Raw genomic sequence first — 12,608 nt, 5'->3', positions numbered from 1 at the left:
TTTAACTTCCCATTTCTTTGTGGATGGTGGGTGGGACAGAAGGTCTGGGACAGGGCTGTTTCAGGAGTCCTACCAAACATCTGTCATCCCACAGGCGGTGAGGCTGAAGCAACAGCGGGGCCCACTGAGGCACTTTGCTTTCCTGAGGATGTGGATTGAGATGGCTGTGCTACTCTTCCAGAGCACGTGACCAGGGGTCTACTGCACAAAACAGACCTCCGGAATCGGAACTTACTCTTTTGAGTACCAATACTTTTTGGTTTAGCTGTCTTTTGTAGACAATGAAAATAATATGGCTGGGCGCAGTGGCTCACACCTGTAATCCCAGCACTTTGGGAGGCCGAGGCAGGTGGATCACCTGAGATCAGGAGTTTGACACCAGCCTGGCCAACATGGTGAAACCCCGTCTCTACTAAAAATACAAAAAATTAGCCGGGCGTGGTGGTGTGCACCTGTCATCCAGCTACTCGGGTGGCTTAGGCATGAGAATCGCTTGAACCGGGGAGGTGAAGGTTGCAGTAAGCCGAGATCATGCCACTGCATTCCAGCCTGGGTGACAGAGTGAGACTCCATCTTAATAATAAAAAAAAAAAAAAGTAAAGAAAGAGAATAGTATATACTTTTCTGCCTTATTAAACAGTATGTAGAATGCAGTTTTTTTTTTCTGTCTTTGGGATTTTACAAAATAATTGAACATCAGTTATTACATCCTGTTGTGAGATATAAGTGTCATCTCAGAGGATACTGGGTTATATGAGATGGTGTTTCCCCAACAATAAATCTACCTTATGAATTAAACAATTTTAGAACTTAATTTGGTAACCATGAGCTTGAAAACAGTGCAGCAAGATTGGCTATGACACTTCCAGGCACACTGATGCCGAGGCAGATATAAATAGGCTCCAAATGCTTCCTCACACTGCCTGCCCAATTCACACCAACAGTCATTTAATGCTGCCAGATTTCCCCATCTGCAGTTCTCCATTACCAGGGCATGTTCATAAAGCAATGCTCAGACATTAAATTTGGAACCAGGGTTCATCTGATTTTCTTGACGCATCCCTCCCCCATTTCTCTGGCTTCTGATTCTGGCTGACACCTAAATTTAAAAGCTGAGAGCTCCTAGTGGGGCCAGGTTGCCTTCAGCTCCCACTGAATTGCCTGGCTTAGCCATCCCTCTGCAGTTCTTCCCTTGAGGGACACAGGATTTCAGTAAAAAGTAGCTATTATGACCACTTGGGAATTATCAGCACACAATGCCACCCCCTCTAACAACTTTATTTGTAAATTTGCCAAGTGCCGGCATACTTTTTCCTATCTGAGGAGAAGGCCAAGTTCTTCTACACCACGAAGCAAATGCCAGCGTCTTCCTCCTTGCTGGTTTTGTCCATGACTTGAAGTTCTTTAAATGGGCAGTTAGCTCCCAGAGGACATTTTCGTGGGTGCATCACACTTCGTCAGCCTACCACAACACAGTCTGTGCTCAGGGGACACACGGATAAGTCAGTCCCCACAGTTGGGAACCAAGACCAGTGACCTTCGGTAGGCCCTACTGTTTAAGGCCACTGTGCTTCCCAGGACCTCGTGCCACCCCTGGATGGAAACACACATGTCCACAGTGCTCATCGGAACCTGTACAGGACCTCAATGTGTCCAACAGAGCCCTCACTGACAGGACCTGTCAGGAAGCTGGATGCACTATTCCAGATCCCCAGACTCACAGCCCACCATGGGGCTGTGCTCTTCCCTTTGGGAGTGGGCTCAAGAGTGGGGCCCATATGGTCTGTGCCCACTTCACGAGTGGCAAACGACTTGGAGAAGCCCTATGCCTGGGCTTCCACACCACAGGTGTGTGTGGCTCTGAATGAGCTACTTGGAGGGGGTGCACCCAGCTGACAGCCATCTGATCTCCCCAGAATCTGAGAAGCCAAGGATCTTCCAACATTGGTGAGATGAGAGATGGAGCCACCAGGACCTCCCAAAGCAGGGGAGAGAGGGGAAAATGAGGTTGGGGAACCGAGCCTGTCGGCGGGGAGTGTTCTTGTGTCAGTGATGGATGAAGTAGCTGGGCAGGGCAGTGGGAAAGCAAGTGGGGCACTAGGTGATGGGGCAGGAGTGGGAGGAATGGTGACATGCCCCTTCCTCCCATTACTGATGACTCAGGGATGCTGTGGGTTCAGCATTGCAGGGCATCTCTAAGAGTCCACAAGTTTCATGGCATAAGGAACAGGGGAATGGGGTTTAAGGGGGTTCCCGAGAGTGGCTCAAATATCAGCCCACTCCCAGAGGATGGAACTCATTGGCGGAGACCCTAGGCCTGGTTTCACACAACAGAAACAAATATGGAAGTAAAGGATGGGTGCTGTTTTTGGCTTTAAGATCCCTCGGCTCCTGGGTGTGAGTGCCTGACAAGGAGGAGGGCAGGCTGGGCTCCATGAAGTCAAGGAGGGTGGTTTTATTTAAGGACTGGCTCTGGACCTCCACTCAGCCTGAGGGCAGATTGCTTGCCAAAGCCAGGAGCCAGGGGCTGCAGAGATAGAGAAAAGGTGGCGTAGTAGTCCACTCAGTGGCCCTTGGGGGGTTCCCTCAGCCTTCCCTAAAGCCAGATCCTGGACCTTCTCTCATGCTGGAAATAAACATGTGCCTCTCTGCCCAGTAAACAGGCAAGGGGCAGGATGGGGACAGCACCAGTTCCTATCCCAGGTGGCAAGAAATTGGAACCGTTCTGTCAGCCCTCCATCAAGATCTGGGGTGGGAGTCCCCCTTCCCTCCTTAGGCCTCACTTCCAAGTTTTCCTGTGGTAGTTATGGGAACAGGGGCCTGCTTGGCCCTGCTCCTACTCTCTTCGCCTTACCTTGGGTCCTCTCAGAGGTTCCCACCATGATTATTCCCTCTCTTGCTAGCCACCTCATCATCCTCCCGCCACTCTGGCGCAGGTGTCCTTGGCTTTGTTTCCAGTGAGGCCTTGAGATAGGAGATGTGCCTACAATTCAGAGATGGGAAAAGGTGGCAGTGCGTAGTAGACGAAGAGCACCTGTGTGTCCTTGCAGAGGGATAGCAAGCTCTTGCATACTGTGCAGCTGGTGGCAGTGGAGATGGGGCATACCTAAGGAGAAGAGGATGGAGGGGTGGACATGACATTGGGGATGGGATATCTTGTGGCTGGAAGTGGCCACCTGTGAAGGGTCTGCTGGCCTTCAGAAGGAGGCCAAAAAGAGAGGGGTCCCCAGACTGCTGCAGATGCCTCTGGGAGCCACACTTACCTTAAGGCACTGGGTCCCACTCTGAAATGCAAAGCCACTTCCCAGCCCTTCATTTACCAAGAATCACAGGTTCCAAAAGCGTGTACACATTATCTTCTGATGCTTCCTAATGTTCTAGACATTTGGAAAACAGACTCCTTTTTAGAAGTTGCCATGATTTTTCTTGGCTTTTATTAGCATGTGTTAAAATCATATTTTCCAAACACTACCAGAAGAACATGTATTGTTCTGAATAAAGTGCTTAAAGAAAAAAAAATGCAACTTATTAAATTGGACATTCTTTTCTAGTTCATAAATTTTGGATTACAATCAGGGCACAAAAGGAGAAACAGAATGCAGTATTAGAGCGAGAAGCTTAGTTAAGAACTTGGGTGTAGACACAATACCATGTCCACTCTTCCCACTTCCTTGCTGACTGAACACTGCACCTGCATAAAGCAGCAAACAGCTTTGTTTCAATAAATACATTTCCCTTCATTCAAATCAGAAAAGTTAATTACAGTAAAGCATTTTTAATTTGACCATCTGTTTATACCCACAGGCAAAATTTATCCACAGAGTTTAAGTGTGAAAGTGTTATTTCATTGGGCCTTCAGCTTTCTAATGCTATTTGGGTTCAAGATTGTCTCAGCAATTCATTATTGGTTTCTTTATATTTACCTGGTACTATTTAATACCAACACTATAGTGTTTTGTGTTAAAAATGCCAACCAAGGATATTTTCACAGTTCTAGAAACGAGTGGGCCTAAGGCTTTCTTCCCAATAAACTAAGTTTTCTTTTAACTGGGTTTCTCACATTAGCACTCTGATATCTGCACAAAACCAAGTCCTGTTGTGACAGATTTTAAAATCAGTGATGTTCTGAAAAAATAATAACTTGGAAGTCTCTGTGTTTGAATCTTGGGTGGTCATGTTGAGAGCAGGAAAAATTGCATTAAATACATTTTTAAAACATTCATTTGCAACCAAACATTTAAATCTTCCAAGGAACGTGCAGGGTGGTGATAGGGCAGCTGCAGTGTGAGCAACCCCAACAGGAGTGGCTGGTGGGTGGGCTTGGGGCTCCATCAGTGGCACACACTCACCGCAAGCTTCTGGACCGCAGACCTTGCATCCTGGTTGCGAAGCCTTTGACCTTCTTTTAGCAAAGAGAAAAGGCAGGCTGCTTCTACCTTCAAACAGTCAAGAGCAACTTCTGTTGAGTTCACCTTGCTGCTGACCCAGAAGTTGGAGCAGGGGCCAAGCTAAGGGGTGCAGAAAGGCTAACAGTACTTGCTGTAAAAAGAAGTCATCTTCAGTCATCCTGGGGAGATTCCCTTGCCCCTCTCTCAACTTGAGTGCTTTTAGCTTCATGCAGGAAAAGATTTTAGTTGCATCTTTTATTAAATTTCAATCTCGTTTTACAAAAGCATACCAACTAGCAATCCTGAGCAACTAGTATGAAATTTGCTGAATACAGCTAGGAGAAAGCTTTCTAAACTATCCTGTTCTTTGTTTCTTTCTACAGGGGTGTCTGTAGAATATTCTTTAGTTTCACAGTGATATATGCTGTTTCAGGAAGCACAAGGTGTTCTGTTTCTGGGAAGTGATGACCTACTTTTAGTTTGAGCACAAGTTTCCATGACTGGTTCTAAATCTGGCCAGATATTGCTAATACCAATGACAGGAGTTAGGGCAATTGGGAGGCTCTTGGTCCCCAGTTCCTGTCAAGGGTAAGCCCATCTGGGTCATGGCTGGGCTTTCACTATCAGTAGTTATATTTCCCTTTGATGCTTCAAAAAGCCTATGGTGAATCTGTTGCCTCACTTTACTCCTCCATTTGACTTGGAAGCCTGAGAACTTACTGAATTAGGATGAAAAAAGGCTCTGTACCTGCTAATATTGACGGCAGTAAGATGCTAGCTTACTATTTTGCACAGCACCATGTATAGTGCCTGTTAATCAGGCCAACTATAGCCAACTTTTTCTTTTTTTTTCTTTTTTTTTATATAAAGAAAATCTATGTAAGTTGAGGTTCAGAAATGCATATATTTTTTACTTACAAATATTCATCTGACCAAAATTCAACATAACCTTTATGGAACACTTAACAATTGTTTTGTTTTTAAAATAACATTTCATTCAAACTGTATATAATTCAGTAAAGTTTTTTATACAGCAAGCAATGCTTAAACCCTGGAAAATCTGTAGAAAAGAGATTTTCACACAAAATAAGAAAAGAAAAATCTGAGGTATCCCTCACACACACACATCCATTCATTCTGGCCCATGTACGTGCACATACACACGCATGCCTGTGTGTTCACACAGACATATTCATTCTCACTCACAAAGTGGCTGCAGCATAGGCAAAAATTGTAGGTCCAAAGGAAAATGATTGATTGTTCTAATAAAGAGTCCGAGTAGCTCAGAAAAAAAAACCAAAACAAAACACAAGAGTCTTCTGAGGAAATGACTACCTCAAAAAAATGTTCTCAAGATGAATTTGAGATCTAAGCCTACTAAACTGCTTTTGCAAAACAGCTCCCTGCAGTCCAAGGTGACTTGTGCAAATAGAAGGAATCAAATGAGGCTGGTTCCTGTACTTCCTTAAACAAGGAGGTGGGATGCTCACAGGTGCCCAGGGGCACTCCCATCATGCCAGGTACTGCTGCAGTGCCATCTTTGCCCTGAAATCACAAAATTCCTGTTAGCCATCATCTCAGAATTGTAATTGGGGTAAAAAGCCCTATGATTCAATGATGATAGCTGGGGAAGTCTAAAAAAGTAAATCTCCAGAGGGAATTGGGGTGAGCCCAGGTGGGCACCTACCTTAAGTGGAAGAGATCTGCAGTGGGTAGACACCTGAAATCTACTCTGGCTATATTCTTCTTCCTGTTGCTCTCTCAGAGGGCTGTTCCTGCACTTAAACCTGCTGCAGCTCAGTGACATTCCACAGTCCCTGGTATGTGCTGACATTCTATGTTTTCTTTTGTCACTGGCATATAGTTGTGATAGGTCTTACATTCTTTACTTTTTCTTACTGCCATGTAGGTTTTATGCAGTGAGGCACAACACTAGGGAGAACACTTAGGGTTCTGGGAAGCAAATAAGAAAACTGACCAAGGAAATGGTGTTGAGGTGATTAGAAGGTGCATGGAAGGGGCCAAGAGCCCATGGGATGAGGCTGTCTTATGCTTCACATGCCTCAGAACCGTGGAAGAAGGCTACAATTTCATCTTGTTCTTCTCATCACACCTGATGACACCATAACTGATCAATGTGAGATGTGTGTTGTTACGGTGATGGGGGAAGAAGGTGGCCAGGTGGAAAGGAAAAGATAGAATGTAGGCCGGTTGCTGTGGCTCACACCTGTAATTCCAGCACTTTGGGAGGCTGAGGAGGGCGGATCACCTGAGGTCAGGAATTCAAGACCAGCCTGGCCAACACGGTGAAACCCTGTTTCTACCAAAAATACAAAAATTAGCCGAGTGTGGTAGCAGGCACCTGTAATCCCAACCACTTCGGAGGCTGAGCCAGGAGAATGGCCTGAACCTGGTGGGTGGAGGTTGCAGTGAGCTGAGATTGTGCCATTGCACTCCAGCCTGTGCGACAAGAGTGAAACTCCATCTCAAAAAAAAAAAAAGAACAAAAAACAAACAAAAAAACCCAAAAACAAACCAAAAAATAATGTGAACAGTGACTTAATCTATCCTGATCCTTGTAAAAGTGGCCTTCTTTGAGGTGGGCCCAAGGAGGCCTCCTTTACTATTCCTATCATAAACATGGTAAAGTTTCTAAAGAGGCTGTAATCGTGGGAGTTAGGAAGTCAGGTTTCAGCAATGGTCTCTTCTAAGCTATGGAAAGAAAGTCTACAATGTTCAGGTACAATAGCTGATCAAACTAATACCAAGTAGACTATGCATACAATAAGCTGGATTCAAGTGCAGTTTCTGCAGTAATGGACACAACAGTTTTCTAAGTGGTATACTAAGGTGTATTCTTGCAATTATATAAGACTCTAAAGATGATATTGTGAATAGTCCAATCCATCAGAACAGAAAGCTCTAGAAAGATTATCTCCAAGTTATGAGCAAGTAGGGTTCTACAAGGACATTTTCAGAAACAAGTTTATGAATGATGCCACAGACCATCCACCTGACTCCCCAAATACTTAAAGAGGCTGAGAAGAGCAGTTCTGATGGAGGCGGGAGCTCTGGGACCCTGCAACCCTGAAGCCCTCCAAGCCTGGGTGGAGAGGGCTGGTTAGCAATAGCTTCTCATCTGTAAGCATCTGAAAGTCAAAGGATCAAAGTCTTAACGACAAAAGGAACCTGAGAGATATATTCTTCAGGTGATAGACCTTACTGTACTTTACTGAGGGTCTTGATTGAAATTCTGTATTGCTCTTTAAATCTGCCAAATTCAAACTCCTTCTGGATCTTATTCAGAGGTTGGCTAGGTTTGATTATTTTGGGTCTCAGAGACTGTACCTTTATTGTCTTTCTACTGTCATTATCTAAGGAGTCTTTCTAGAAGAATGGTTTTGGAGGCAAGATCACTCTTTCTTAGATGGACTCAGGTTGGGTAGCTCAGACCTTGATTCTATTATTTTACGGTTTACGTTTAAGAAGAGCTAAAAACTTATGTGAAAACAGCACCAGAGTGGTCTAAGCAAGCAGGCTAAACCTATCCCACTTGATGCTGGTGAGGCCTATCTTACCATCCTATGTCATCCCTGAGATGATTTTAAGTAAAATCTGTTTTTACTTCTGAATAAATATGAGATAAAACCCCCAGTGAACAACCTGGCTCTCAGGCAGAAAAGATGGGCTGACAGAGCCCACCGTTTATGCCAGCAGCTGTGGAGGTGGAGGTTCCGGTCCTCAAGGTACAAGCTCAGATCCAGCCTTCAGCATGTGGATGGACTTGACTTTGATGGTACACTCATCTGACCAGCAGCCTTGGGCTGCAGTTTTTTAGTTCTTCTTCCTCTTTTTCTTTTCTTTTCTTTTTTTTTTTTTTTTGAGACAGTCTCGCTCTGTTGCCTAGGCTGGAGTGCACTGGTGCAATCTCGGCTCACCACGATCTCTGCCTCCTGGGTTCAAGTGATCCTCCTGCCTCAGCCTCCCGAGTAGCTGGGACTACAGGCACGTACTACCATGCCCTGCTAATTTTTGGAGTTTAGTAGAGACGGGGTTTCACTATGTTGGCCAGGCTGGTCTCGAACTCCTGACCTCATAATCCGCTTACCTCGGCCTCCCAAAGTGCTGGGATTACAGGCGTGAGCCACTGCGCCCAGCCTAGTTATTCTTCTTTAGCCTACAGGATGGTAAGCTTCGGGGAAGCAGAGGCCCAGCCTGTCCTGTGTGCTTCACAATCTGGAAGAGCCATTTACTTCAGAGGAGTTAGTTAAGTTCCTCTCCCCTTCAGTGGAGCAGACAACCTGACAGCCAAGACACAGTGTGACGTGTTCTACAGATGCTACAGGAGCACAAAAGGCATCCCTGGCAAAGCCTGGAGGGGAGGGTGGAGAGTGGGTCAGGCAAGGCTTTTTGGAGGACATAGCAACCTGATATGAGTTTTGAAGGATAAACGGCCACCGTCCAGGCATCTTTTTCCTTTGTTTTCTGGACACCTTATGCGCCTGAGTCTCTGCCTGCCTCACTAGCTGTTCCTTCTGCTCCTTTGCTGCATCTTTCTCATCACTGCCTAAATGCCGGAGGGACTCTAGATCTTGGTCCTTAGTCCTCCTTTCTCTCTTTTTACTTGCTCTAAGAGACTTCATCCAGCTCCATGGCTTTAAATACCATTCAGATTTACAGCCCTGCTCTTCCAAGTCCCTTGGGTATCTAATATGCATCTTAACGCTGGCATACCCAAACAAGAACTCTTGATGCTCCCTACCACAACCCACTTCTATATTCCTCACCATCTTGGTATATGGCAACACCCTCTGTCCAGTTGCTCAGGCTAAAACCCTAGACATTTTCCTTTCCTCTCTTTAACATCCTATACTGAATCTGTGAGTAAGTCCCGTTGGTGCTTATCTTCAGATTAAATCCTGAATCCAACCACTTCTCAATACTTCCAATACTAATCCCCCCCTCCCTTACCGACATTATTACAATGGCCTTTAACTGGTCTCTGTGCCTCCATTCTTGCCCTCCTACAGATGGTTCTCTGTAAGTCACCAGAGTGATCTTTTAAAAATTCAAATCAGGGCCCGGCGTGGTGGCTCACGCCTGTCATCCCAGCACTTTGGGAAGCCGAGGTGGGTGGATGATCTGAGGTCAGAAGTTTGAGACCAGCCTGGCCAACATGGTAAAACCCTGTCTCTACTAAAAATACAAAAAAATTAGCTGGACGTGGTGGCAGGCGCCTGTAATCCCAGCTACCTGGGAGGCTGAGGCAGGAGAATCACTTGAACTCAGGAGGCAGAGGTTTCAGTGAGCCAAGATCACACCATTGCACTCCAGCCTGGGCAACAAGAGTGAAACTCCATCTCGAAAGGAAAAGGAAAAAAGGAATTCAAATCAGATAATGTCTCCTCTCCTTAACAGTCTCCAATGATTTCCTATTAAACTCTGAATAAAAGCCAAAGTCCTTACCTTACCTACAAGGCTCTTCATGGTCTGGATTCTTCCACCTATTAGCATTCTCCCTCTCAATATTTTTCATTAGCCCTCTGTTCTTCTTGCTGTTCCTTGAACATACCAAGTTCACTCCTGCTTCAGGGCCTTTGAACCCACTATCACCCCTGTCTGTAATACTCTTCCTCTAAGCATTTGCCCAGATGAAATCTTCCTTATTTCATTCAGGTCTCTGATCATGTCATCCTCAGAGAGATCTTTACTGGCTAACCTAAAATAAATTTTCTTGATTCTCCATTCCTTCACCTTGCTTTATTTTTCTTCATGGTACCTCTCATCACCTGATACTGTGTTACGTATTCATTTGCTTATCATCTATCTTCTATCCTAGAATGTAAGTTACACGAGGGCAAAGACTTCATCAATTTTATTCACCATTATATCTCCAGTGCCTAAAACAATGCCTGGCAGAAGGCAGGTATTCAAAAGAGATATCTGATGAATGAATGGGGACTCAGAGGAGAGAAGACTGGGATAGCAAAGTAGATGGAACAGAATGTGTAAATGCACGAAGGTGTGCTACTGTAAGCGGACAGGTATGGCTGCGATATGGGGTGTACATGGTGGGTGCAGGGAAGATGAGAAAGGCAGAGCCAGACCATTAAGGGCTGAAGGGCTTCTAAGCCATGCTCAAGCGTCTAGAGACTCAAAGTACTGATGTTCCCTGATTTGTTATTATACAAAGGTGAAATGGAAAGTGAAGGCTGTTACAAGGGAGAACACACAGCTAGGAAGAGCATTTATGGCTATTTTGAGGTTAGCTGAGTATCTGATTATAACTCTTGACTCTACCAGGAAATGATGAGCTCTTTGAGGACAGTGATTCCTTAGTGGTAGCTTTTGTATCTGCAGGAGCTGGGCCAGCCTGGCACAAAAGGGGTGTTCAGTGAGGTTTTGAGCTAATGAATGTTTGCATTACTGGTTTTTCTGCTTTCCAAAATGCCACATGCATGTCTATTCTAATGATCAGGCGAATGTACGCAAATGGCCTCTGGATCCAATCCACTAAGATGGCCCAGACTCACGTGAATTCACAATAAGATGAGAGTCTTTAATAATTTGGTAATCATTAGTTTAAAGCTCACTGAAATGTCGTACAGTGGCTCATAGAAAATTATGAAGAAAATCTAAGAATCTAAAAGATTTTAAAAAGTATGGCCATTAATTACCAAGCAATTCAAACTCTTTCACGAAAGAATCCAACACAGCCCAAAACAAGGCCTTTTCACATTCATACTCACTTGTCACAAAGGTTTGAATCTGGTGACTGACTCAGTTTGTGTAGAATATCTACGATGCCCATGTCTCGTAATTTATCCTGGCGTTCTTGTGAACCTAAACGATTAAAGCCAGGTTATTGGGACATGACCCAGGCAAATGCTCTCTTTGATGTACAATTAACAATCTAGAGCCTTACCAGTGTCCTTCACTCCCTACTCCTCCTGTACCCCTTGTCCTCTACCCTCTCCCAATGTAGTTGGACCCGCTCATGCTTGGACTCTCTGACAGTCTTCTAACTCATCTCTCTGCCTCCTGACCATCCTGCCTGCAGTCTATCCTGGGTTCTGCAGTTGGACTGATTTCTCCATGGACTACAGGGTCAAGGTGAGATTCTTCAGCCTGGTACAAGGCCCTCTGCCACTGACTCCCAGCTTCACCACTTCTTTCAGGACATACCCATGGCCCTGGCCAGACCAGGCCAGGCTCTTACTACTCTAAACAGGTCTTATCTTCCCCTTTCTATTGTCTTCTACCCTCCTCTGTCCTCCCAGCACTTTTTGTTGCCTCTCAGCCCAGCTGGCACTTCCAATTTCATATCATTCTGTTCTATCTTCCAACTAGACTAACATCTCCTTGAGCGTGGCTTTGTCTCCCCAGTACACAAGTGGTACTTGGTATCTAGGTCTGTGGGCAGAATCCAGTTTCCCTTCTTGCACTTTGTTTTGGGTGCTGCTGCTGAGTAATCCCCTGGAGTCTTCCCCACTGAAGAGCCCACAGTGACCACTCATACACTGGCTCTCTCTAGACTCAGTGAATCAGAATTTCTAGGGATGGGGCCCAGAAATCTGCACTTTAAAAACTTCCCCAGGTGATTCTAATACAGCCAACCCAGGCTTGAGACCCACTGCTCTCCTGTATTTGCTACCTTGGCTATATATTGGAATCATCTGGGGAGCTTTAAGAACCACTTATGCCTGGAGCCCACCCCGAGAGATTCTGATTTAATTGGCCTGGTGTAAAAATTCCCAGGTGATTCTAATATGCAGCCAAAGTAAAGAACCTCTGATCTATACAGGCCTCCTTATAGACTAGCTGCTTCACTGGTCACATTGCACTTCTCATTTCTCACAAATGCACCTTCTTCTCCATCATGCTTATCTGCCTGTAGTCCTCATATGTGCTTCCTCTGCTCAAAACGAAAGGCTCATCCTCCCACCCACTCTCTCCTCTCACCTTCTTCAAGTGCATCTCACCATCCTCCTCATCAGCTCTCTCCTGGCGGGGACTGTCACTTACTTCTCACTCTCCCTCCTTGAATCTGGTATAGAGTTGGCTCCAACGGGGCACTCAGTGTTGACTGCCCAGCTGACTTGGGCTAGTTCCACTGATTCTCATACCAGGGCAACTCTGGAGGGTGCTTGGGCCAGACGGTCCAAGAACAGAGCCTCTGCCCAGGAACTCAGGGGCACCTGCTAGCTTCCCTGTGCAAGA

At 45.5% G+C, this 12,608-nt stretch overlaps 2 protein-coding genes across 16 annotated transcripts in view; one reads left to right on the top strand and one right to left on the bottom strand.

The window, feature by feature from the left end:
- The window catches only part of NME9 (NME/NM23 family member 9), a 59,507-nt gene that overhangs the window by 33,444 nt on the left and 13,455 nt on the right, over window positions 1-12,608 (top strand). For 10 of the 11 annotated variants that reach the window (XM_055110524.2, XM_034957465.3, XM_055110523.2 and 7 more), the window contains one exon: window positions 95-801. The exons of the other annotated variant lie outside the window; for it this stretch is intronic. In XM_055110524.2, the coding sequence (XP_054966499.1) occupies window positions 95-159 (65 nt within the window). In that variant the 3' untranslated portion in view covers window positions 160-801. Of the gene's footprint in view, window positions 1-94; window positions 802-12,608 lie in introns of those variants that run through there. 11 annotated transcript variants of the gene reach the window in all.
- Window positions 3,418-12,608, bottom strand: part of ARMC8 (armadillo repeat containing 8) — a 112,826-nt gene continuing 103,635 nt past the window's right edge. For all 5 annotated transcript variants that reach the window (XM_063602951.1, XM_034957456.3, XM_014344389.5 and 2 more), the window contains 2 exons: window positions 11,138-11,231; window positions 3,418-5,933 (listed from right to left, as the gene is read on the bottom strand). In XM_063602951.1, coding sequence (XP_063459021.1) covers window positions 5,900-5,933; window positions 11,138-11,231 — 128 coding nt within the window. In that variant the 3' untranslated portion in view covers window positions 3,418-5,899. The remainder of the gene's footprint in view (window positions 5,934-11,137; window positions 11,232-12,608) is intronic.

This window comes from Pan paniscus, chromosome 2, assembly GCF_029289425.2.
Source record: "Pan paniscus chromosome 2, NHGRI_mPanPan1-v2.0_pri, whole genome shotgun sequence".
Taxonomy (NCBI): Eukaryota; Metazoa; Chordata; class Mammalia; order Primates; family Hominidae; genus Pan; species Pan paniscus.
This window is presented reverse-complemented; position numbering and strand designations above follow the sequence as displayed.